The 26,342-nt window shown below is 44.0% G+C and overlaps 5 protein-coding genes across 5 annotated transcripts; all 5 read right to left on the bottom strand.

The window, feature by feature from the left end:
• Nucleotides 1–9,252: 9,252 nt before the first annotated feature.
• LOC112340871 (pentatricopeptide repeat-containing protein At3g02330, mitochondrial-like) lies at nt 9,253–14,506 on the bottom strand. Its single transcript, XM_024660019.1, has 3 exons — nt 11,881–14,506; nt 11,515–11,824; nt 9,253–11,462 (listed from the first exon to the last, which is right to left on the bottom strand). Exon 1 carries the CDS (start codon nt 14,494–14,496, stop codon nt 12,097–12,099), a length of 2,400 nt encoding a protein of 799 aa, XP_024515787.1. The 5' UTR covers nt 14,497–14,506; the 3' UTR covers nt 9,253–11,462; nt 11,515–11,824; nt 11,881–12,096.
• LOC112340837 (pentatricopeptide repeat-containing protein At4g30700-like) lies at nt 9,899–10,315 on the bottom strand. The gene has a single exon (XM_024659949.1). The coding sequence runs from the start codon at nt 10,313–10,315 to the stop codon at nt 9,899–9,901; it is 417 nt and encodes a 138-aa protein (XP_024515717.1).
• LOC112340836 (pentatricopeptide repeat-containing protein At1g03540-like) lies at nt 10,341–11,278 on the bottom strand. The gene is made up of 2 exons (XM_024659948.1): nt 11,126–11,278; nt 10,341–10,991 (listed from the first exon to the last, which is right to left on the bottom strand). The coding sequence occupies exons 1-2, from the start codon at nt 11,276–11,278 to the stop codon at nt 10,341–10,343; spliced, it is 804 nt and encodes a 267-aa protein (XP_024515716.1).
• A 2,013-nt stretch (nt 14,507–16,519) lies between the features above and the next one.
• On the bottom strand, nt 16,520–17,654 carry LOC9639753 (probable indole-3-acetic acid-amido synthetase GH3.1). Its single transcript, XM_024659947.1, has 2 exons — nt 17,123–17,654; nt 16,520–17,061 (listed from the first exon to the last, which is right to left on the bottom strand). Exons 1-2 carry the CDS (start codon nt 17,652–17,654, stop codon nt 16,520–16,522), a joined length of 1,074 nt encoding a protein of 357 aa, XP_024515715.1.
• A 4,636-nt stretch (nt 17,655–22,290) lies between these two features.
• On the bottom strand, nt 22,291–22,962 carry LOC9639670 (dirigent protein 23). The gene has a single exon (XM_002985951.2). It carries the CDS (start codon nt 22,902–22,904, stop codon nt 22,356–22,358), a length of 549 nt encoding a protein of 182 aa, XP_002985997.1. The 5' UTR covers nt 22,905–22,962; the 3' UTR covers nt 22,291–22,355.
• Between the last annotated feature and the right edge of the window lie 3,380 nt (nt 22,963–26,342).

The following is a 26,342-nucleotide window of genomic DNA, read 5'->3' as shown; positions in this document are numbered from 1 at the left end:
CACAAGAAGTTAGTGGAATATTAACTATATTGCATAGTACAGACTTGTCATTGAGAGAAAGAAAAATAATTAATAAAATGTTAAAGCAATGGAGTATAAAAGATGAATTTGTATTTACCACTTTAAGTATAAATCCTTTAAAACCCTACTTTTTTTGGAAAGGAAATTATATTTATTTTGGGTATGTATCCATATTACAATTTCAATGCTATAAGCATAGGTTTTTTAACTAGTGTGGGCAAAGACTAATAAAAGGAACTAACAATATTAATCTTCTACTATTATAGTAGTAAAAAAAGAATATTTAAATTAGTTAGCCACCCTTGGCTACTAAATTTAAATAGCAGTTAGCCACACTTGCTGCTCCGAGTACCACTCAGCTTACAAAGGAATGATACATCCTTGCCTGCAGGGATATAGGGAGAAGACTAGAGGCCTAACTTCCTCTGAGCAAGAAATCAACCTTGTTGGGAAGATTTAGACAATTATTATAAACTAGCAGATGAAGTTGTTTACACAACCACACTCTTTTTCAAAATGAATCATCGAGAGAGAGGTGGGGGGCTAGTGCTTGTGAGATTTTACCGAACCCTTGTTTTGTAACACAACAGGCTTGGAATTGGGCTCCAAATTTAAGTGTGCTACATTTGGTATTAAAGGAATTGTCTTAGTGATTCCTATCCAACTTTTGTCAGATTTTTTTACTCAAGTTGTATATGCAAAGACTTTCTAGTAGATCCGAAGTGACCTATATAGGATTAGTTGGATTGCACCATCTGCTAAAAATGTTATATGTATATTTAGTTATTGATAGAGGCATATATGCAACTAGTGAGATGGTGAAAAGGAATCATATTGATGATGTTGAAACTTATAGATGGGCAAATTGAGAGAAGGAAACTTTTGCTAGAGATGTTACAGAAGAGGATGAGGCTAAGTTAGAAGAGGAAGAGCCAAATGCTATGGCACTGTAGCATACGACTCAAGAAGTTGAGATAAAGAATTTGTGAAGGGAAGTTTGCAAATTGAAGAAGGAGAACAAAAAGAAGAAGAAAGAAATTGAGGCAGTTAAACCTAAACAATTGAACTCCTCTTCAAGTTCTAAGGACGATGAAGTTCTACAACCGCCCCTAGCTGCACAAGTTTCAAAGTTAAGGTCTCCAAAACCACCTAATTTTAGAGGCATGCAGAACTATTAGGTTTTGGAAGATTGGGTCTACAATATGGAAAACTATTTCATAACAGCAGAAGTAGATAATTATACAAAAGTTGCATATGCGCAATCCTTTCTCACCGATCATGCCAAAACTTGGTGATGTCATATGTGTGCTAAAAAAGAGCAGACTAGAAGTTGGGCAAGGCGAGTTTGATTGGTAGGGAGGAGTGGTAGTCCTTACTCATGCGGGCCTTGGCAAATGCAGAGGATTTGAGTAGTGTTCCATTGGTGAGACATGGATAGTATCTTTCTATTCTCATGCACACAGGAGCCATAGGAAGTTCAAGAGAGCTTGCAGCTCTCATTATGGACATGGCCAAATTGGCAGCACGCTTCTTCTTGGAGTTCCAGGTGATACATCCCTTTGTTGATGGGAATGAACCGCTTGGATGATTGCTACTCACGTACTTGGTCTTGGGAGTCACTAGCCTCCACTTCCCCCTTACGCTACTATTAAATGTTAGTTTGATAAAGCGGCACTATTGTAGTGCACCTTATCTCTCTCCCCTTAATCCAACTAAAAAAGGGGCAATTGCTTGATGAAAGAGCCTTTAATGGCTATATTATCTCTATTTATCCCCCAAGGTTCTAAGGATCTATGGTTGTAGCGCACCTTATCTCTCTCCCCTTAAGCCAACTGGAAAAGGGGCAATTGCTTGATAAGAGAGCCCTTAGTGGCTATTTTATCCCCATTTATCCCCCAAGGTTCCAAGGATCCACGGTGACAGTATATCCAAATCTCATCCCATGATCACATGCGCTACAATGGTGATAGTATATTTAAATCTTATCCCATGATCATATGCACTACACTCACCCCCTATTTAGAGATGTCAATGTCCTCATTGATTATTGACTAACAACCCCTACTGAACCAAGCAGAACTAACACTTCCATTTTCGCACTAAATTTACCAATCTTTCCATTGTGTAAACTAGTTATTCCATATGAGGCAACTAATCATCCACCCGTACCACAGTCCCACGGTGGATACCTTCGTCTATGGATGCTCCACCAAGAAGGATATACGTATGGATGCCCAATACATACAATTTTAATTTTAGAGGCTTGCTCAAGGGTATATTATATTTTTTAAATAGCCACTAATCAATGGGAATTGAATCCGTATTATTTACTCCAATACCATATATAGCACACTTTATTTCTCTCCCCTTAATCCAACTAAAAAAGGGGTAATTACTTGATAAGAGAGCCTTTAGTGGCTATTTTATTCCCATTTATCCCTCAAGGTTCTAAGGATCCACGGTGACAGTATATTCAAATCTTATCCCATGATCACATACTCTACAACTTGGGTGAGGCAAGTTTGATCAGTAGGGAGGAGTGGCGGTCCTTACTCACATGGGCCTTGGCAAATACAAAGGATTTGAGCAATGTTCTGCTGGCGAAACATGGACAATATCTCTATGTTCTCACGTGTGCAGGAGCTATGGGAAGTCCAAGAGAGCTTGCAGCTCTCATTATAGAGGGCATCTTCGTTGCTCTTTGCCACTTATAGATAGACGCCAAACTCTTTTGGAATTACGAGACAAACAAGTTGTAGTGGCTTTTTTAGTTCTTGGTATATGAGGATATATACTCTAGGTTTTATAGTTTTTTTAACCAAAATAAACTTTATATCACCAGCCAATATTCTACTTTGACTTGTTATGTGGGACTAATGAAATTTTTTTCTTACTAGGATACCTTTTTTCCTTTTTTCCTTAGTCCCCTGCCCTTTTTTGAGAAATTATAAATATCACTTAGTTAGTAAAAGATGATTATGTAATGGCATCAAGGAAGAAAATAAACAATTATAAAATCATACCTCATGGTCAATATTAATCTCAACCTTTTTACATCTAATCTTATACAAGCTTAATTACATTTGAATGGCTATATAAAGCCAATTGGGCTCCTTGGAAATTTGTATCGAAATAGCTCAAAAGAAAGTTACTAGTTACTGTTACTCATACTTGGCCCCCAAACATTTTATATCAATCTCCACCTCTATCCTTAAGTTCTACCAACATTACACTTTTACTTCCACATAATAATCCTCTTTCTACTTGGGGTTCTAGTGAAGTTGAACTAGAACTCTCTATATAAAATTCTAGATCTTGCTACTAAAGAAAGATTGCCTCCAATGCTTCAAGAGCAATGCTATATGTTTTTGCAAGATCTTGCTTCTGACATTGCATAACTACTTAAAAGCATAGAACACTATTATATTCAATATCCAATATGTTGCTATTTTTTGGATAAGACAAATAATTCTATGGGTTTACAAATTTTTCTTGAGCACTATAACAATTGCCCAACTGTGGGTCTAGAAAATATGTATATGTGGATGTACAATAGATTCAAGAATAAATTATAGACATATACCCACTATTTCTTCATAGTGAGAAATAGCATCCCCTTAGAAAATATTGCATTAGCTAGTGCGAAATATAGGGTTTTTAAACTACCCTATAGTGGAATGTAAAATTTAGAATTACTTTACTATACTATAATATTGTCACTTTTAAAATAATATGAATATATATATATATAATGAAATAATATTAGTTATAGGTAATATACCTTCTTCTAGACGATGCTATCATACATACAATTGTTTACAAAATGTTGAAAGAGGAGATAGCAACACACAAGTGCTATAAAGTGATGATGATAGGTGGAATGATAATTTACAATTATGATATCTAACATTGACACTATCACTAACATCTAACACTTTTACAAACATCTGATATATAATAAGCTTTTCATTTTATGTAAAGATGCAATTAACTTTCTTCTGTCTCATCATCAATATATTGATTCTTTTTATGCCTCCTCCTATATTGGTATTGTGGGGAAGATTTACCTTGCATTTGTTAAACCATAGCTTTTGTATAGTTGGAAAGACTTCCAAAGCCTCCAATTCTAGAAACTCTAGGTGAATGTGATTTATAAAACAAAACTAAACATATATTAAAATCTTAATAAACATAATTTACCTCTTTAAGGTTGGAGGCAACTCACAAAATCCTCTAACCCAATATTTGAATAAATGATATTCTTTAATAGCAAATACCGATCTACCAAAGTCATATGCTACCTCCACCATAGAACCTACTGTATAATCAATCACAACACCATTTGATGAGCAATAAAGCTTAAACAAAACTTGTATCGCTAATAGAGTTTGAAATCAATACCCTGGAAACGTGTTGTGAATCTGCCCATCCACAAGGTTGGGTATAATGTCAATGGAACAATTATACCTAGGTAAAACATGTGTTACACACTTGCTATCATGAAACCTATTATGTATGTTTCTACAAAAGGCATGATAGGTCCAATTTGGAAAATAAGAAAGTTTAAAAATTAGATAAAAATATAAAATACATATTTACCTTTTCAAACTTCCCTTGGACACCCATAATATCGATGCCAATAGAATCCATGATACACCCAGAAGAGAATGACTTGAAATAAACTTGAGTGCTAACTATCCCCCTTAACTACTCCTACATGTTGGTAACTACCACTTCTTCCTAACTCCTGACTATCAAGATTGTAGCCTTAAGTGTCAAAGTTGTAATCCTAACTGTTGATTAATCAATTATACTCTATAAACATTTATGCTTGAAGTTGGCTATGTTATCTTTATCCTACTGAACAACCTCAACTTAATGTATGAGTTTATGATATGTGCAACAGAATCTTTATCCCTTATCTCTATTGTACTTTGGCCTAAATATTGGCTAGAGTGCATAGTGATTTAAAGTTTAAATTGGTTGAGAAAATTATGAAACCTAAACTGTATACCCTTAAACTATAGTTGCATACTACTCTCTGGCTTGGAACTAAGGAACCATTAGTGTTGTGCATTGTCCCATGAAATATATATTGTCCCATGAAATATCAGTGGTATCCATTTAGAATTCAAATGCATAAGCAAATGCAGATTTCTAGCCTTGGCATAATTGTTGCAAATGTGCATAATCAATGTCATTCAACATAATAACAAAAATATCAAAATCCTAGATCTAAATCAAATTGAAATCCAAAATCTGAAAGATTTTATTTGGAGGTTGTGCTCCATGAAAGATGCTAAACTCCACTCCTTTTTGCTTTGTGTGTGCTATGTGTTGGAACCACACAACCAGGTAACAATACCAATTCATATCTGATGCAACCCAAGTTTAACAACCTAAAATTTAAACAAAAGCTACAATATTAGTCAAATTGCTAAATTAATTGATCGTAGCTATGGTTACTCAAAACCTCCCAAGAGGTGGCAAAAAATTAAAACAATACAAGTAGTCTCAACAGAAATGTGGTTCATGTAAATGATAACTAAAACAATCACTCCATCCACAAATATGCATTTTGAAATTGAACTTAAATTTTCTATATACTAGCCTTTAGCAGCTTTTGTTTTTCCCATATTTGGTTTTCTCTTTAAGGTCATTTTAAAATTTTGAGCAGCTTAAAAGATTTGAAACTATGTAATAATAATAGTATTTACAATAAACATTCTTTATATCATGAACTATTACAATCTTCAATTTAACATCCTACTAATTTAATAAAGTATCATTCTTTGTAACCATGTAAATGAATTTAGAGCTTGTACATTTATCAAGACCAAAAACAATTGAAAAAAAAGTCAATATTAACATAGAAAAGAAAAAAATAGATAAGATTAAGTTAATAATAAATATAAAATTTATTTCTGAATAAAATTATATTATGAATTACTAACATTTAAAACATTATAACTATTAATATAACAAAAAATTATGATTCATTACTTTTCAGTGTACAACTCAACCAACAATAACATATTTTTTCATAAAGCATATATATATATATATATATATATATATATATATATATACAGAGAGAGAGAGAGTTTAAAATTTATACCTAATGGTTTTTTCCTAAAATATTGATTTATTTCATAATATAAAATATCCCTTTTGCTAAAAGATTTAGGATGAATATATCAAATTTTATAATTTCTATCACAAAAATTATTATTAGTTTTCTCTCAAAAACATAAAGTGTACAACTCTAAATTTACATGTAAAATGGAATTTCTTCACTAAATCCTTAAATGCATATTTTTACATGAATCCATAATGGTTTTCTCAACATGCAGTTTTTTAGTAGGCTTTTGAGATTAATAGATTTTATCTATTTTCTAATAATATTTCATTAGCTATAGTTTAAATATATTAATATTAAATTATTTAATTTTTGATATGATATTTTTTAAGATATAGAATATTAATAAATTTTAAGTTTTATTCTTTAATTATTATAAAACTCGAAAACCATCTTAAAATATATACAATTAAATAATAGTAAACATTTTAAAATACTAGACTTAATATTTATTATTATTAAGTCTACTATAAAGTTAAATTTAAAAAGGACTATGGAAAAAAATTTAGATAGATTTTTAAATACTCACATTGATGATAATATCATTTTCAGTTATGATACTATATTTTTTAGTTAAATTTCAAACACAAAAAGTTTTATATCATTATTATTTTATGTTTTGATGCTTACTAATAATTACTTTGTCTTCCTTATTTGTAATGTTTTTGATCTCAAGTATATTTTTCTTACATGGTTCCTGGTGTTTCCCAGACGATCCACTACTTGATATGCAACATCATCTTAAAATATACTATTTCACTCTGGTTTGAAAGCTCTAAAAATACATAAAACACAAACCATTATTTCACAAGAATCTGATATATTACCAACGTTAAACTCATATCTTTAGTAAAAGAAACAATTTATACTGCTCCATGGCATTATTTTACCCATATTTGTTGGTAGCATATAACTTAGTAGCTTCCATATTTTTCTTTTTTCGTTCTTTAGCAAACACAAAATAATTTAATAATGCATAGATTCTCTTTAACGAGATTGATATTAGATGATTTCTGCTTATGCCCAAAATGGAAGAGCTTGCAAATTTTTCAATGTTATGCTTCATTTAAGTTTAGTATGATAGTGTCCTTGCAATAAGCATCTAAAAGATAATTTGGAACTATTGAAACTAAAAAATATCATTATGATTATATAATCATGGGAAGGGGAATCCATTTAGTTGATGCTATAGAGCTTCTAAAGGAAATTCCTTTGGCCCTGAATTGCAAGAAATGGTCTCACCTCATCTTTACATATGTATATTTATATAAAATTCTTTTATAATGAAACAATGTTAATAAGCTAGTTTGACTGTTTAATAAATTCTAAGTGAGAAATAAAATCTTTTGGTAGTTTTAGTAGTTTTCTTTAAATAATTTTTTTTAATTTAACTAAAACTATATTTATAAGAATTTGATTCACAATTGTAATTTTTATATTAAATAATTCTATATTTAAAGATATTTATTAAGTAATTTATTTGATTTTATTATTTATTATTTGGTATGTAAATACACATTACTATAATTTGTTATTGGTTTTCTTCCTCCTTACTTCATAAAAACAATTTAGACATCACTAAAATTGTCATGTTCTTATAAAGTATAAGAGTATCAGTATTACTTTTTACAATTGTAAAATATATTTTATTTATGCATTTTTATACAACTATTTTCCATATCATTTATTTAATACCAATATTACTGATAGTAAAAATAAATTAATGTTAAGTTAAAGAGTGACTAACAATAACATTTTTAAAAGAATTTAACTTAGAAAAATATATTTTAGTAGGTATTATGAAATTGTAAATGTGTTTTAAAATTGTAGAAATTATATCTTTATTTTAAAATAATACTTCTTTATGGGGTCATAAAAATTTCATATTAAAATATATGATCATTTAAATTTTATTTTTGGGAACTATTTTCCACTAAAATTAATTTACTCTATTATAAAATTTATTTAAATTTTTATTAAAAATAATATATTAATGCTAATTTTATTTTGAAGCTTGATATGTATGATTAATATACAAAATAATTAATACATTTTTTGGTTTGATTTATATATTTTTGGCACAGCCTATAAGATTGGGAGTGGCTATGACAAATCTCCATTCACATTGTTTTTTATTAAGTGTAACCTTAACACAAAATGAACCATTCATGTATGGCTGACATCTCATATTCCTTTTTAAGAATATTATCTATACACAATCATGGACGGGGTGATCGATTCATTCGAGCTGGTCAGAGGAGGCCGTCAGAAACGCCCAGCTCAGTTTAAGACCCCTCGCTGTGCCTCTAGAACATCGGATGCTCTCGACTCTGGACTCTGGACTTTTAGACCTCTAACTAAAAAAAAATTTAATCTCATGCTTCTCTCGTCCACACTGAGATTTGTAGTTCACTATAAAGCTTACTTATAGCTTCCAGCGTCCAATTGTCTACCATGTTGTGTCAAAAAGACAAAATTGACTCATTCTTGGGATTGGCCTCATTTTCCATGACGCGACGAAAGAATTTAGAGATTACAAAGATAGAAAGATAGATGTTTTTACAGTCACAGCAGCCTGTTTGGGCATGGGACCGGCTTCGGAAGAGCCATGCAAATGCTTGTGCAGCTATGATCCTAAAGAAGATCACAAAGATCAGCTTGTTTAATGCATGGTTTGGTTATAAGACTTGACGAAGCTAAATGCAGGATCAAACGTTCTTTGCACGGCTCTCGCAAGTGTAACGCGTTGCACACCACATAGATTGATGACCATTTTTCAACTGCATGAGCAGCTCTTCCCAAGTCGGGCCCTGAACTTAGGAAAGGCACTGAGGAACCAAGTTATGATAATTTAAATTTAAATAATGCGCAGAAACGATGGAGTAGCGAATTTGATCGAACTGAAACATTTTCTTCCATTTCCTGTTGATTAGTAAAAACATCCATACTCCACACCAGAGATAAAAAAGCACTGAAACATGTAAATTACTTGAATAACATTGGAACCTCGGGCAGTCTTTACAAGCCTCTCGTTTTTCCAGAGAGCTTAAGCTGTCACGAGATTATCACATTGGGAACGACAAGAACAGAGAAATAGAAAAAGGAAATTACTTGTGAAATGGAGCGTACTTTTTGTGGGACTCTGTAAGCCGTTGCTATGCTCATCTGAAGATGCAACAATTTAAGTTCCATGGTTTTTCAAAGCTCTGACTTGCATTTCCATGAGAACACTGTGAACGTGGCCCGTCGTGGAACCATCAAATGTAGTGGCAACGAATAATGCTGCAAAAAGGCAACGCCACTACCACTGGAGGAACCAAAGCCAAGACACGAAGTTTGATCGAATCGTCAGCTTTCGAAGGGATCAAAACACAAAGCCTCCTCCAATCGCATCCACTTCTCATCCTCGATGGTTTGGGCTTCGCTCCCTCCATTCTTCTCAGGGTGCCACATCAAATCCATGTAAAATTCTAGGTGCTGACATCAGACTTTCAGCTGACGTGGAACCAAACCGACTAATTGCGAGAGAGATCAACCTCCCGGTGGCTGTAAGTAGGCCGCCGCGTTCTCTCAGCTTCACCAATCCCAGCGGCGCGCCGCCAAGACAATCGTCCAAGTCATGGCTGTTGCTCTATACGGCATGGTTTCCACCGTCTCCACCGCTTCACCCACCAGGTTGGCCCTTCCAAGCATATCGATCATGCAGTGGTAGTGCTTGAGCTCCTGTACCACGCCATGCTAAGCCTTCCCTGCGGATCCTTCGAGCAAGCTAAACACTTTCTCGCAAGCTCCTTGGCCTAGCAGCGCCGACCATGCCACCGCGCTCTTCCGGTCGCTGATGGAACCAAACAGCTCCTCGGCGTCGCTTATAGACCCGCATCTGCTGTAGAGTCCCACCAGGCAGTTGGATACGTATGGCTCGCACTCCACCCCCAGCCGGCAAACGCGAGCGTGGACGAGCTTTCCAGTCTCCAAGGCTGCCAAGTTGCTCCAAGCCGTGAGCACGGCGGCAAAAGTCCGGGTGTTCGCCGCTGCTGGACTGCTCTCGTTCTGCGTCATGCGTGCGAACATCTCGGTCGCAAGCTCGGCTTCCCCGTTGTCTACGAGCCCAAGTATGAGAGCGTTCCAGGACTCGAACACCTTCCGGGCATCCATCACGCTACCGCATTTGGAGTAGGCGTCAATCAGCGTGTTCTCCATGATAAAAGTGGACGTCGCGGCAGCGAGAGATGCTCGTCACGCTCTCCAAGTAGTCCGTCCCCACGCAGTCCTCTTCTTCCCTTGCAGCAGCCAAAGTAGCAATGGAACTCAGCGCAGCGACAGTGGTCCAAGCGTTTGGCAGCAGCCCCCGAGTCTCCATGCAATGGAATAACTCCACTGCCGCTTCATCCTCTCCATTCTCTCCACAGGCCTGGATCATCGCTGTCCACACCACCGTGTCATGCCGCGGCATTCTGTCAAAGGTAAGCCGCGCATCCAGCACGCTTCCACACTTCCCATAAAAGTCGACGAGACTGCTGGCTACGAAAACGAACTTCGCAGCTTCACAGTGGATACCCATGCCTTTGTCCAAACACGAAACTTTCACGTGCTTTCCATCAATCTGCTGACCTTGTTCCTTCGCTGCCAGTCCCATGCAAGCTACCAGTGCTGTGACAATCGTCCGAGAGCGCGGAAGACAGCCTACTTCTCGTTGCATGCACCAGAAGAGCTCCAAAGCTAGCTCGGCCTCGTCGCTCTCCGCGTAGCCGAGTATCAGTGCCGTCCAGCACACCGCATCATAACGAGGAAGCCTGTTGAAGATTGCCCGAGCATCCGCCATACTTCCACACTTTGCCATACATCACCACCAAGGAGCTGGCCACGAAGAAGTCCGAAGAGTAGCCGGACTTTAAAGCCTGCCTGTGAATCTCCATCCCCTTCTGCAAAGACTGGAGCTTCACCAGCTTTCCCGGATCCTCATACGAGCACTTCTCTCGCAGCCAGGCCAGCGCAAGCCGTTAACACCGCCACGTAGGTGGAACCATCGGGTAGAACACCATCTTCGCAGGAGCTCATACGTCGAAACAGCTGCAAAGCCATCTCCCCTTCCTCGTTGTTTATGCATCCCTGGATCATGGTGGTCTACGACACAGCATCCCGCTGCCTCATCTTCTCAAACACCTCTCGAGCACGGCCCAGTCTCCCACAGCTCGCGTACATGTCGACCAGCGTGCTTCCAACGTAGACATCCGACACAAAGCCCAGCTCCATAGCCCGAGAGTGTAGTGAGCATGAGAGAGTTCCAAGACAGAGCGTCAACCTGGAGAAAACAGCGTAAGCCTCGGCCACACAGCCACACTTTGAGTACATACCAATGAGCGTGTTGGCCACGAAGAGGTTGGAGTCCCAGCCACACTTGGCCGCTAGACAGCCATCCCTCTCTCCAAGCTCCTCGCCTAGCGGTGCTACTTTAGTGGTGGCTATGGCTTGCGCGGCTCTGGCTGAGAGGGAGAGAAGCACCAGGATGGATGGGAGGATCGTCAGATGGAGCGAAAGCTGGCCAGAGCTGCTAAGCTGTGGCTTTCTCGATCGCAATAGAGCGGCATTCTTCCTTCATCCCCTAGAATCAGAAGAATCGCGAGCATCTATCTTGTTGCCTGCTTCATCGACCTTCGGCAATCTCTGCCCCACGAAAAAGTGGATGAGAAAGAAATAATCGATGGATCAATCGCGCTTACCAGATCCGGCTTGGCGATGTTGTGGACGATCGATGCACCGGTGAACGCCGCCGTGAACATGATGAGATACGAGAGGAACGTGGAGGGAAGCTGGATCTTGGCCGCCATGTCCCTCTCACGATAAACCCTAGGTCGCTATGCGTTTCGTACGAATATTCGCGAGGGTAGTACGGCACTTGGCCGTTGGTCGTTCCATATCAGCTGAAAGGCCGTTGATCAAGAAGAACTTCCATGAGGCACAATCTCTTGCGAGCTCTGGTTATAGAGGTTGGACATGAGCACATAGGCCGCGGGATCACTGTCATCCAGCGCCATGAGCGAATCAAACGCAAACCTCCCGACTTCCAAGTTCTTCCACTTCTTGCACGCGCCCAGCAGCGTCGACCAAGTGATCCTGCTCGCTCTCACCGGCATTCTTTCCAGCAGCTCCACCGCCTCGGGCAGCCGGTTTGCTCGTCCCAGAATGTCCACCATGCAAGAGTAGTGCTCGATCTGGGGCTCCACTCCATACCTGGAGCTCATCTCTCGAAAGTAGCCCTTGCCTCTCTCCACCAGGCCCGCGTGACTGCAAGCAGTGAGAATGGCGATGAAAGTCACCGCGTCTGGCCTCAAGCTCTGCTCTTTCATCTCCTGGAAAAGCTCGAAAACGATGTGAGAATCACATTGTCGACTGTAGCCTACCATGAGAGAAGTCCAAGTCACTGGATCCCTGCCGGGGACTGAATCAAACACCAGCTGAGCGTTCATCATGCTTCCACACTTGCCAAAGACGTCGACGAGACTGGCCTCTAGAACCGGGTCACTCTCCAAGCCGCGGCGGCAGACTTGAGCCTGGATTCCCTTGCCAATGTCTAGAGTGACCAAGCTCGAGCACGCTTTGATCGCTGCAACATAGCTGAGAGCATTCGGCTGGCATCCCTCCGGCACCATTCGAGAGAAAAAGCCGAAAGTCACGTCCCCCTGTTGGTTCTCGGCGTAGGCCAGCATGAGAGCGTTGAAAGAAACCACGCTGTGGCTCGTCATGCTCTCGAAAACCCTGCTCGCTTCGGCCAAGTCCCCACACTTGGCATACATGTCCACCAAGCAATTCGCCACAAAGGTGTCCGAGTCGCAGCCAGCTCTGGAAGCTTGGACGTGAAGAGCTGCGCCTTTCTCGAGAGACTTGGCCTTGACAAGCTTTCCATCGACGTAGCTCGCCCCTTCCTTGTCGGCAAGGCTGGAACAAGCCTTGAGCGCTGCTAGAAAAGTTGGAGAGTTTCCCTGGAGTTCCATGCTCTCGAAGGACTCGATAGCCAGCTCGGGCTCTCCATTCTCGGAGTATCCCAGGATGAGTGAGTTCCAGGACACCACATTGCGACTTGGCATCCTGTCGAACGCTTTGCGAGCGTCCACCATGCTTCCACACCTCGCGTACATCGTCACCAAGATGCTCGCCACGAAGACGTCCGTCTCACACTGGCTTTTCACTGCCAGCGAGTGCACGAGCATGCCTCTTTCCAGAGTTTCCAGCTTGACAAGCTTCCCATGGCCTTGGACGATTTGGCCTAGTTCCTTCTCAGCCAGATTGCTGCAAGCTTTGAGAGGAGCCACGAAACTCCTCCCATCACCGAGAACTCTGGAGAGGCTCAAGAACAGCTCCAAGGCCATCTCGTCCTCGCCGTTGTCCGTGTATCCGAGCAGTAGCGCGTTCAAAGTGACCGAGTCGTGCTGTGGCATTCGATCGAACACCCTGCGCGCGTCCACCATGCTCCCACACTTTGCGTAGAAGTCGAGAAGTGCGCTCGACACATAGTGGTCTCGGCCAACTTCGCTGTTGCTACAAAGTCTCAAGTGGATCCATTTCCCTCTCTCCAAAGCTCGACTCTTCACAGCTCTTCCATCCACCATCTCTTTGCTCTCTTCCTGGGATGCTAGAACCGAGCAAGCCTTGAGCGCCGAGACGAAACTTCTTCCATTCGGTGGCGGTGGAGTGGAGCTCTGGCCAGAAGCGCTGCCGGCCACCATTCTCTCAAACAGCTCCACCGCCATGGCTGCCTCGTCATTCTCGGCACAGCCCAGCACAAGAGCGTTCCAAGACACGATGCTGTGGCAAGGCATCCTCTCGAAAATCCAGAGCGCCCTCTCCAAGCATCCACACTTGGCATACATATCGAGCAGAGAATTCGCCACCATATCCGACACGAGGCAGTGGAGCTGCGAATGGATCCACTCGCCTCTCTTGAGCGATTCCACCCTGACAATCCTCCCATGGAACAATCTCCCCGCCTCGCGCAGCGCTAGCCCCGTCACGGCCCTCATGGCCGCCACGAAGCTCAGCGCATTGGGCTGCTCGATCCGCCCAAAAATTTCCAGCGCGACCTCCTCCTGTCCATTCTCCGCGTAACCCATTGCCAGCGCCGTCCAGGGAACCACATCGCGGTGGCGCATGGAATCGAAGACCATGCGCGCCTCCTCCATTCTGCCGCATTTGGCATACATGCTGAGAAGGCTGCCCGCCACATACTTGTTTGAATCGTGGCCGCTGTGGATGGCCTGCTCGTGAAGCCTGCGCCCGCGCTCCAGATTTCTGGCGATGCCGCATTCCTTGATCGCCGCAAGGAGCGCCGACAGGATCATCCCCCCACCATCGCGCCCGCATTCTTGGAAGAACCCTAATCCTTAAAACCCCTAAAAAAGATGCCATTTGGCATATTCTTCAAACGTCTTCCCGTTCCTTGGAAAGGAAACGGTTTTTAGGGCTCGTTTCTATGGAAAAGGAGTAAGTTGCGAGGCTTTTCCTCGTGCACAGAATGTCGATTGGGGTCTGTGGGGTCTGTGCACGAGTGGGGTCTGTAACCCCGGCATTAACGATGGCCTCGGCTTTTCCTCGTGCACAGACCCCACTGCCGCTTGATGTCCTCTTGAAAGTATATCAGATCGTGGCCTCCTGGATGAATTTCGGTTCTTGCTGGCGCTCTCGGGGGTCTGCCGCTCCTGGCGCGATCACACGAAATGGTTCGAGGGCGTCAGCATTTCATGCCCGGAAATGGGCCGGTGTTGCAAGCACAAGGCAGAGCTGGACGAATGCGACTGTGTGCAAACCTCGGTCTCCATGGTCACTTCCCGGCTACAAAAAATCACCAGCTTCTGCCTTTGCAGCACTTCCCTGAAAGTAGACTGTCTAAACTGGACGAAGCTCTTGGGGAGTTCGCTGTTGGGGCTAGAGATTGGATGGAATGTAACTTTGCAGCGTATCTCCACCGAGTGCATCAACCTCCAAGAGCTGCGAATTGACGGCCTCGGGTCGCAGGAGAGGATTTTGGGCAAATTACAACGGGTTTATGCGTCCTGCCAGAGCTTCACACTTTGCATCTCGATCTTACGGTGCCAGTTCCGCAGCAGGACCAGGCACTCAACAGATTCTTGCGCCAGTGCCCAAACCTCAAACATATATACCTCAAATTGCATGACGACTATGGTAACCCCGACATTAACGATGACGTCAATGGGTTCTACTTTGAAACGCCTCCAAACACCGGAAAGTATGCTCTCGAGCTCGAGATCTCGTCCAGATTTTCTTGCATCGTGAGTGCTCCAAGGCTTGAGAAACTTATCGTCTCTCCCAGTGAAGTAGACGGCGGAGGAAAAGTGACTCTAGTATCAGCGGAATCTCTTGAAAAGGTGGTGGCTAAGCCGGTATACATCAATTTTGCGAGTGAGAATCTCTGGGAACGTTCGTTCGGGCTTGTGTTGGCGGGTTATGAGTGGGAAGATGAACAGCTCGAAACACTTCCTCTATCAAAACTGACATGTCTCTCAAGGATGATTTTGGATTTGGCCATGATTCTGTTGATTTCTACGAACTGTTCTTGCTCAGATTTAACATGGTCGACGAATACCAGGAGCTAGAGCTTGGGCTCGGTTTCCTTGCGAAAGTGAGTTTTCAGCCTAGTTGCTTGTTCTCTAAACTCTAACACTTGCAGTGAACCTGTGATTTTGTGGCTGGCAGCTGGAGTTTGATTATGCCGAGGACGAAATTTTGGGTCAATGCCTTTTGAGAATTCACCGCCTTTTCGTTTCGGAAAGTCCAGAAGAAGAAGAACTCGACTTGAGGCCCGACTTGGGGAGAGCTGCTCATGCAGTTGAAAAGGTCATCAATCTGTGTCGTGTGCAACACGTTACACTTGTGACAAGTGACCGAGCCGTGGAAAGATCGTTTGATCCCGCGTCTAGCTTTGACATGGAAAGCCTCGTCGAGTTTTATAAGCAGCATTAAACTAGCTGAGATCTTTCGTGTCGTGTCAAAAAGGCCATTCTTTATGTAGAGCTTTTGACCAGTACAGTATATGCATGACTCAGTTCTTCACTTAGAGAAATTTTCACGTTGATGCACGAACCAGGCTCCTCTCATGATCCAAAGTGATGCGCTGGAAGAATTTAGAGATCTTTTTTCTAGTTCTTCAAGTCGTGAGTCTAAGGCTTTTTTCTAGTTCTTCAAGTCGTGAGTCTAAGGCTTTTTTCTAGTTCTTCAAGTCGTGAGTCTAAGTTTAGTGAGTCTTGCAGCCAAGTTTGATCGCAGGCACAGTCAAAGACGAAGAATGTAGATTTAGTTAGAATAATGCTGAAGTCACGGTCAAAGATAAATATAGATTAATTTATCCTAGTTGACTTTCGACATTGCAGAGCTCTTGTAGCTGTGAACGCGTCCAGAGTTGAGAGCTTCCAATATTCTCGAGGACGCGACGCAGCGAGGGGTCTTGTACTGAGCTGGAGACGCGCCGTTCTTGACAGCCTCCTCCATCAGCCTCTCAAACGTTCCTTTCTTGACAATCACCAGCTCGAACGAATCGATCAGCCCGTCCGTGCCTTTTCTCGTATGCTCTGGATTGAAAGACTTAAGTACGTTGGCACAGCACTGCTCCAAGACTTGAGTTTTGGAGTAGTCTTTGGCATTCCCGAGCTCCCAGAAGATCGTGTAGGAAGGAGGAACGGCAACTGGATCGCCATAGATCATGAAGTCCAACACTTCAACTCCGGCATCCTTTGAGACCTTGTTCACCACGTTTTGTAGCATTTGCTCGTCCACAGTCTCGTTGTTTATGCACATCACTGCGTTCTTGCGGTGATGGTAAGCCATCTGAGGAGCGCCATGGAAAAAGCTTGTTATTTGCACAACGTCGCCCATCCGGCAGCGGTAAAGACCTATACATTTTCATGAAAGATTGCTGTTAGAGATAAAGAAAAGAACCAAATTGTCGTCTACCTGCAAAGTTTGTCACGAGAATCTCATACAGCTCCCCAATAACCACTTCATGCATGCTTAGAGCTTCAGTAGCACCAAGTGGAAGAAACTCGTAGTAAAGAGATCGGGGTGTGACAGTATAGATGACGCCCTCTGGAGGAGAAAGAGGATCGATGTTGATCCCGATGCCTCCCTCGGACGAGAAGAAACCCTGCCCAACGATAGGAAGCTGATCCCCGGCATAGAAGCTTAACGTCGGAACGTAGTGTGTCATCGCGCCCGTTACCACCGCTGACACGAGCTTCGCTTTGGGGAACAACAGCGGAAGAATTCCAGACCACGATTCGTTGCTGCAGATCTTGAAGATTTTGTCGGCTTCCATTGCGTTGCCACATTTGCTGCGAAAAACTCCAGCTCTTTCAAACGCTTTCCTCAGCTTTGGATCCGTGACTTTTGTTTTGCTCAGGCTGGCGGTTCTTATGTCGTTGCAAAGCTCTTCCCAGTACTCGTTCTGGAACAGCCGGAGAGCCTCACAGATACTGTATGCGTACATACACTCGACTTGCTCCACCTCGTGGCGTTGGAGCAGCGCGCACAGCAAGTGGCAGTACGTTAGCTCGCGAAAATCACTTGCGGCGACGAGAACCTCATAAGGGGTGGTACGTGAAGACCTCCAGACCTGCCTGAATCTCGTGCTTCGGATCCCATGGGCCGTGACCGGCCCAAATACAAGACCCGATTTGGTTGCATGTAGATCCTTGAAATAGAGCAGGCTCACGGAACGTCCTTTGCCAAGATCAAAGTAGCTTCAAAACAGACAACCCAGCAACTTAGCACATTTCCACAAGATTGGGAAACTTACTTTGTTTTGTAAGCGTAAGAGCTTTCGAGGACTTTTACCACAGAGACAGTGTTCTCGTAAGTCGCCGGGATGTTCTTGTTCTTTCCGGAAGACGTTCCCGAGCTGTTAGATAATCGCAAGTGTAAAAAACTGGCAAGAAAGCAAGTCTTCCTAGCGATACCTTGTGAAGAAGCTGGTGATTGGATCATGGCAAAGAATTTGCCCTCGATCTCCATCAGCAATTCTTTCGAGGTCACTGCGAATATCATCGTAGCCAATAACTGGGACCTGGGATTTGAATGCAGCAACTGTCAGCGGGCTGCCATACTTCTGGAGATACTCGCAGCATGCATTCTTGCGAAGAATGCCGAGCAGAAGCTCCTCCTGGATCGAAGCTGCATTCTTGCACGCGTCCTCGAACTCGGCAATTGCAGAAGCGGCCATTTTTGTGCGAATGTGTGTGATGCTGTGAATGGATGCTTGTAATGTGTGAGAGTGAGAGAAGTGAGTATGATGTGAGCGCAGTTTGCTATTCTTTTATATTACCCAATTCTATTCAAGCGTAGTAGCCTTGACCGCCAAGAAAGCCTGTAATTTCGGCAACTTGCGGATAATCACAAATTGTTCATTCAATGTTGACTTAGTCAAGGTTCACTGCTCGTGTAAAGCCTAGTCAATCCCGTGGAACTAGTCAAGTCAATCCCGTGGAAGATAATCCTAGTCTAGTCAATCCCGTGGAAGATAATCCTAGTCTAGTCAATCCCGTGGAAGATAATCCATCGTTTTTAATGAAGTTATCTTCCCTAATTCAAACTCATGATGTATACTTTTCTAAATGGGCATTTGAAAATAGCGGTATTAAAAGCCCGAAAGGAATGCTTTGCCTCGATCCATTCTGATCCAAGAATCTACAAGGGCACTCGCATTTAAATCTAATAGAGCGTGTGTTTGAGCAGCTGGAAGATCAAACGGCGATGACCTGGACATTGATCATTCAAGCATTTGCCAAGATGAGACATACGATAAATGTCTTCTGGCTCATGGAGCAAGACGAATTGCAACCATTTGCGGCAATTCTATTCCAAGAGGAAGAAGTGTCTAACCCTTGGAATAACGGGTTTAAGGACACTGCGTTAAGACTATGGTGGCGCCTCTTGCACTAGCTAGTGGATATTACTAGTTCAAAAGGTGGTTTGGCAGCGGTGCAGCAGCCCAATGGGAACCTATACCACAGCTTCTCACCCACAAGCTCGATGTCTGGTAAATTTAACAGGATTTGGCCCTCAATACTGTGACTTTGCTTCCTGCATTGCAGCATGGAGCTGTCGTGCTCGATCAAAAGAAGTATGTTGTCGGGGGACGCTGTGAGGACAAATACCTGAGCGATGCGCTGGTAAACTTCTCTGTCTCGTGATTTTCCTTATGATATCGTGATTTTTCTCAGCAAGGTTTTGAATTTGAGAAACTGGACTTGGACTTTACTTCCATCCTGTTCCTGCCAGAGCTAGTTTTCTTCACAGTGGCTAATACTATCTATCAGGTTGCAAGAGGAACAACGGTCTTTGCTTTCGTTCGGATTCCATCAGACGAAAGATTGCGAGGTAGCAAAGCAACTTAAACAAGTCTATTTGTGTAGTGTACGAGTTTGAAGCGATGATGCTTGTGTCCCCATGTAACAACGACTGGAGATGCTCCGGTAATTGCTATTTCTTACCAGAAAAAATATCTTCTTTCTAGGCTGGAACGCGTGGTCACTCGGCTACCTTATGGTGGCGAGGACATTCACGGTCGAACGCTTGACGACGTCTACACCTTTGATCTGGAAACGAAGGTGTGGGAACGTGGGAGTACAAGGTTCGAAATAATTCCTAAAGAGGTGTGTTCATGTAACCTCACCTCGTCGGCTTCTTTCACTGTAGTGGTATCGTCCACCGGGTTTTGTTTTCATGGCGATGCTTCCGTCAACGGCAATCAATTATCTCTACCTTTTCTCCGGCTGCGACAACAAGCTGTACATGTTGGATCTCAAAACTGTGAGGGAGACACGCTTTTTGCTGAAAGCTCAAGAACTGATAGTCGCTGTTGCGCAGAAACGATAGTCGTCCGCGCCCATGGAGTTTCCTGCTGCGCCAACGTCCATCGCTGTGGCTACTGGATCTGGGGACGAATGCTACATCGTTGGTGGTATGCTATTCCACTATCATTTTGACTGCGTGTTTCCCACAGGCATGCTGCCTCAAACGATGCTGCTCAACATGAAATCTCGGAAGTGGACTCCTGTGTGCGTAGAGCCTGAGGTATCACTCACAGACTTGAACGTCGGTAATTACTGAGTGAATCATTTGCAGGGCCTGAGCCTGGTGCACGCGAAGATCAAAGACTACGCTTGTCTCATTGCCTCTGGAGGTGATCACGGTCAGGTATGTGTGATGGTCAGCTCTTTGCAGCATGATTTGAGTCGCAGTTGAGCGTGTTCAAGCTAGATACCATGAAGTCCCACCCGGCTACGCCATCCAAAGCAGACTTGCTAAGCTACTGCCGCGTGAGGGACAGGGATGGCTCCGTTGTAGGGACTGTGTCCGTCGGAAGGAGGCAAACCGGTAGCGAACGTTGCCGGAGCCATCGAACTTCTCACGGGTCAGGCCGGTTTGCTGCAAAGGAATGGAGTGGCTTTGACTCGCGGCGATCTGGTTTATCCCGGAGAGGAGCTGGAGTTTTACGAAGTGCTCAAGCCTGGCAACATGGACCTGCATCGCATGAATCTCGCCGCCTGCAAGCATTTCTTGTCCCGGATAAACAAAGTTATGAGAGGAGAGGGATGGCTAGTGCCTCTGATGGAATTCGACGCAGAGCCCTTCGTGTGGATGTGGAATGTCTCGCGAGACGCGGCGATGAACTATCTGTGGCGGCATGGAGTGCCGAGGTACAGCATGCTGAGAGTCCACTACGTAGTGAACAGTGACAGGGAACGTGAGCATGAAGATATCAAAGAACTCTCTTGGCTGCTTATAATTTGACACCTTTTGTTTATTACACTTCTATTATTCGAAATAATTTTTGATGCAAATAATTCTAATGGCATATGGTGTTTTGTGTTTCGTGTGCTGCTTGTTTGTGCATGTCACCATGTCTACCACCATAGCCATTGCCAACATCATCCCCTTGAATAAAGAACATTAAACCTTTGGTTACAGATGAAATAGAGAAAACAGCACAGTTCTGCATAAACAACGAAACCATGGACAAGCAAATGCTACTGAACAAGGTCTGCAAGAATGCCAGAGATTTCGAAGTGTTGAATTTCATTAATCCAGCCACCGTTCCTCCTATCTTCTTGGAGCTCGACTACTCCAAAACTCAAGACTTAGAGAAGTGCTGCGTGGACGTACACAATCCAGAGCACGAGAAAAGGGATGGACGGGCTGATCAATTCGTTCGAGCTGGTGATTGTCAAGAAAGGAACGCTCGAGAGGCTGATGGAGGAGGCCGTCAGGAACGGCATGTCTCCAGCTCAGTTTAAGACCCCTCGCTGTGTCGCGTCCTCTAGAACATCGAAAGCTCTCAACTCTCAGCTACAGGACCTCTGGAGTGTCAAAAGCCAACTAAAAAAAAATTATTAGACATTTCTCACGAGTGTGCATGCTTCTCTCGTCCACGCTGAGATTTGTAGTCCATTATAAAGCTTACTTAGCTTCCATCGTCCAATTGTCTACCACGAAGTATGGTCCATTAGGATACTTTTGGTATTGGCCTCATGGACACGAGATAGATAGATGTTTTTACAGTCACAGCAGCTTGTTTGGGCATGGGACCGGCTCCGAAGAGCCATGCAAATGCCTGTGCATCTATGATCCTAAAGAAGATCACAAAGATCATCTTGTTTAATGCATGGTTTGGTTATAAAACTTGACGAAGCTAAATGCAGGATCAAACGTTCTTGGCACGGCTCTCGCAAGTGTAATGCGTTGCACACCACATAGATTGATGACCTTTTCAACTGCATGAGCCCCTTCTTCTGAGCTTCAATGAGAAATTTTATAGAAAAAAAGGTTGCTTCGGGAAAATCATCGCTGGCCGCGCTGGATGCAATGTCCGGGACCATTCCAGCCGTGAAACGCTGCATAGCCAGCGCCAGCGCCGAGCAGCATTTCGATGGATCTTCCGGATGATTCTTCTTTCTTTCCAGGGCGAAATGCCCAGAGCATATTCGACGCCATGCCCGGTCAGCTCAGGCATGGTGGCGTGAGTTTGGTGGAAGAATCCCAGCGCCAACTCGGATCGCCAGCGTGAAGATGGGAAGATTGCGGAGCTCGTGGAGATTATGCCGTTTGCGAGTGACGCGGTCGTGGAGGGAGCGATGCTGGGAGTGCTCCCAATTCAGCTGAAACTTTTTATTCGAGGAGATCTCGGTCACTACACCTGGGATTTGATCAAGCACTCCCACAGTTTGATCACATACAACTGGAAGAAGATCTTGGAGCCGTAAGGCTCCAGCGAATACGTTCGCAGCGTTGCGAACCCTTGGACAAATCGAAACTCCCCACTTCCGCCCACGATTGAAAGCTCCCTCTGCGGCTCCAGCGCACGGCTCTGGCCCAGGAGATTGATGTTTCCATCTCGCCCCTCGAGCTCCACGGTCAGGCTCGTGAGGAGGCTGATGTTGCTGAGAGAATCAAACACTAGCATTCCCTTGGCTCTCCCCACGAGCTTGGAGTCCATCGAGGGGGCTTGTGTGAGCTTGTCGTCAATGATGGCCACCTGGGCAAACATGGTGGCGTTGTTCGTGCCTGGAAGAACAATCGCGGTGGTGATGTTCAGCCCGGGTGTTGGGAAGAAGAGATCCTGTTGGTAGAAGCTGATAACTTCAGTGCACTTTGCAAAGTGATTGCTAGGATCCGATGCCGCCCAAGAACTTGCTGCATAGAAAAATACCACCGCAAGGATCTGGATGAGTTGAGCCATACTCCTGCTTGTAGATTACTTCCCCGGAGAGTTTAAGGTGAAATATCAGTTTTATCGTACAGGAAGAGATGAATGGTAGCTTCTAAGTTGATTTCCAGAAGCACAGAAATAGTCCAATCATAATTTAAAAATAAAAAAAATAAAAAAGAAGAAGAAGAAGAATAAAAAGAAATATAATATCACTTTCCATGACCATCACCAGGGTTCAAGCGATTCAAAAAGTTATTGAGTTTACAGAGAGAAATGGAATTTTACCATGTCCTAACGTCCGAAACACCATTGCTGTAGAGCGTTTATTTTGTCAGCCACGCTATCCGTGGAAGTAGAATTACTCACTCGAAGCGTGATGCGTGATGCCTTTGCATTTGACTCAAAGAAATGATAGGTAGAACCAGACAACCTATCCTTGCAACAAAGTCTTGGCAGGCAGCATTTCTTGACAAATTTATATAGAATTATATGAAAGTCTTTATCCCACAATCTCTTTCGGCAGCACGTGGGCCGGATAGGTATCCTTTCGCCAAACCATAGTCAAAAGTAATCTTGGCCCAAGTTTGATTACTCAAAGTCAAAACTTCATGGCCGACTGAAATGGCTTGTGCCGGTTCACACATATCTCTGACTGTGATATCACGATCCGGTGTCACCTGCTTTTGCGCAAAGCAAGTTGTCTTCCTGGGTGATTGTCCAGCGCAAGCTACCATCAAGTTTCCACACCTCGACCTCGCCAGCTTCATTCACGCCTCTCCCATAGAGGAACGGTGGCGAGCGCAAGGGGTTCTCGCACTCCACGCCCACCGGATCCCGACTCGTCACCGCCGGCAAGTTGGAGAACAAGCCAGGAACCTCGTTGTTGGTGACCCCGGTTGTAATCGTGGCCGAGGTCGCGGATGATTTCAAGTCCTTGGCTCCGGCTCGACGCCTTGCACACGAACAAGTTCTTCCTGTTCATCCACACAAAATGCCAGAGGTCCGACACCACCATCCATGACTTTAGCGTTGGGTTCCTGATGTTCAAGCCCAGGCAAGCCACCATAGCCTTGTAGAGCAGCTCGTCAATCATCTTCTCCTCCATCCAGAAACCAATCGTGGTGTCGTCACCCAGGACGTTTCTCAAGACTGTGTGGATCTCGAACTTGAGCTTGAATGGAAAGTTTGTTTTGGAGTAGCATGCTACGCGCTCGCGTTCCCTGTCACAGTTTACTGCGTACTGGACTCTCAGCATACCTCGGCACTCCATGCCGCCACAGATAGTTCATCGTCGCTTCTCTTGTGACATTCCACGTCCACACGAAGGGCTCTGCGTCGAATTCCATCAGAGGCACTAGCCATCCCTCTCCTCTCATAACTTTGATGTTCATTCGGGACAAGAAACGCTTGCAGGCGCATAGATTCATGCGATGCAGGTCCATGTTGCCAGGCTTGAGCACTTCGTAAAACTCTAGGTCCTCTCCGGGATAAACCAGATCGCCGCGAGTCAAAGCCACTCTATTCCCGGCCTGACCCGTGAGAAGTTCGATGGCTCCGGCAACGTCCGCTACCGGTTTGCCTCCTTCCGAAACCGACACAGTCCCTACAACGGAGCCATCCCTGTCCCTCACGCGGCAGAAGCTTGGCAAGTCTGCTTTGGATGGCGTAGCCGGGTAGGACTTCATGGTATCGAGCTTGAACACGCTCAACTGCAGGGAAATGCGACTCAAATCATGCTGCAAAGAGCTGACCATCACACATACCTGACCGTGATCACCTCCAGAGGCAATGACACAAGCTTGGTCTTTGATCTTCGCGTGCACCAGGCTCAGGCCCTGCAAATGATTCACTCAGTAATTACCGACGTTTAAAAGCGTCTCAAGTCTGTGAGTGATACCTCGCGAGGCAGACGAAGCTCCATGCACACAGGAGTCCACTTCCGCGACTTCATGTTGAGCAGCATCGTTTGAGGCAGCATGCCTGTGGGAAACACGTAGTAGCAATGACGATTTGATTAGTGGAATAGCATACCACCAACGATGTAGCATTCCAGCGATGGACGTTGGCGCAGCAGGAAGCTCCAGGGGCGCGGACGACCATTGTTTCTGCACAACAGCGACTATCAGTTCTTGAGCTTTCAGCAAAAAGCGTGTCTCGCTCACAGTTTTGAGATCCAACATGTACAGCTTGTTGTCGCAGGCGGAGAAAAGGTAGAGATAATTGCCGTTGACGGAAGCATCGCCATGAAAACAATGCGGTGGACGCATGCCACTACAGTGAAAGAAGACGACGAGGTGAGGTTACATGAACTGTACTCAAACGTTCCCACACCTTCGCTTCCAGATCAAAGGCGTAGACGTCGTCAAGCGTTCGACCGTGAAAGTCCTCGCCACCATAGACCCATACTTTGCTCCCAACCAAGGTAGCTGAGTGACCACGCGTTCCAGCCTAGAAAAGAGATATTTCTTGGCAAGAAATAGCAAGGACTCCTTACCGGAGCGTTCTCCACTCGCTGGTGCAAGTGACCACAAGCATTCCATTGCATCAAACTCGTACACTACACAAAAGAGAGCCAGACTCAGTCAAAGAAAGCCTCAAACCTTGTCTACCTCGCAATCTTTCGTCTGATGGAATCCCAACGATTCCAAAGAGCGTCGATCCTCTTGCCACCTAGATAGATAGTGTGACTGTGAAGAAAGAAAACTAGCTCTCAGTAGCTCACCAAACGATGTCCGGCACAAGACACAGGACAAGATGGAAGTAAAGTCCAAATCCAGTTTCTCAAATCCAAAACCTTGCGGAGGAAAATCACGACACCGTAAGAAAAATCACGAGACACAAAGCCAGAAGAAGTTTACCAGCGCATCGCTCATGTATTTGTCCTCACAGCGTCCCCCGACGACATACATCTTTTCATCGAGCACGACAGCTCCATGCTGCAATGCAGGAACTCGCAGCAAAGTCACAATTTTGAGGGCCAAATCCTGCTCAACTTACCAGACATCGAGCTTGTGGGTGAGAAGCCGCGCTAACAAGTTCCCACTGGGCTGCTACACCGCTCCCAAACCACCTCTTGAACAGCGCCATGTTGAGAGGATTTTTAACAAAAGAGCTCCATAGCTCGTTCGAATTCCCCAAGCGATTGCATTCCAGGCTACGATGTAACGCCACGCTATCGCATCAAACACGCCTTAGCTTGGCCAAGATCACCACTCTGGCAATATTCCTGATCGCGCTAGGAGGCGCGTTCCAGACGATGATGTTGTGGTGGTATTTTTCTTTGCAGCAAGTTCTGATGGCAGCGTATTCCAGCAGTCGCTTTGCAGAGTCCATTGAAGTTACCAGTTCCTACCTCCAGGATCTCTTCTTCCCATCACCACCGCGATTGTTCTTCCTGACGCCACCATGTTTGGCATGGTTCCCATCGACGACAAGCGCACACCTCGATCGACTCCAAGCTCGTGGGAA

The sequence above is a fragment of the Selaginella moellendorffii genome, unplaced genomic scaffold, assembly GCF_000143415.4.
Source record: "Selaginella moellendorffii unplaced genomic scaffold, v1.0 SELMOscaffold_71, whole genome shotgun sequence".
Taxonomy (NCBI): Eukaryota; Viridiplantae; Streptophyta; class Lycopodiopsida; order Selaginellales; family Selaginellaceae; genus Selaginella; species Selaginella moellendorffii.
The sequence above is the reverse complement of the archived record's forward strand: the minus strand, read 5'-3'. Positions and strand labels throughout refer to the sequence as shown.

Coding starts and splice junctions, on each gene's coding strand:
- LOC112340837 (XM_024659949.1), bottom strand. CDS start 10,315: ATGGATGCCCGGAAGGTGTTCGAGTCCTGGAACGCTCTCATACTTGGG.
- LOC112340836 (XM_024659948.1), bottom strand. CDS start 11,278: ATGATCCAGGGATGCATAAACAACGAGGAAGGGGAGATGGCTTTGCAG. Junction 10,992..11,125: donor TGGCTGCGAGAGAAGTGCTC/GTATGAGGATCC, acceptor TGTATGGCAAAG/TGTGGAAGTATGGCGGATGC.
- LOC112340871 (XM_024660019.1), bottom strand. CDS start 14,496: ATGATCCTGTCGGCGCTCCTTGCGGCGATCAAGGAATGCGGCATCGCC.
- LOC9639753 (XM_024659947.1), bottom strand. CDS start 17,654: ATGTACGCATACAGTATCTGTGAGGCTCTCCGGCTGTTCCAGAACGAG. Junction 17,062..17,122: donor TCTCGTGACAAACTTTGCAG/GTAGACGACAAT, acceptor GAAAATGTATAG/GTCTTTACCGCTGCCGGATG.
- LOC9639670 (XM_002985951.2), bottom strand. CDS start 22,904: ATGGCTCAACTCATCCAGATCCTTGCGGTGGTATTTTTCTATGCAGCA.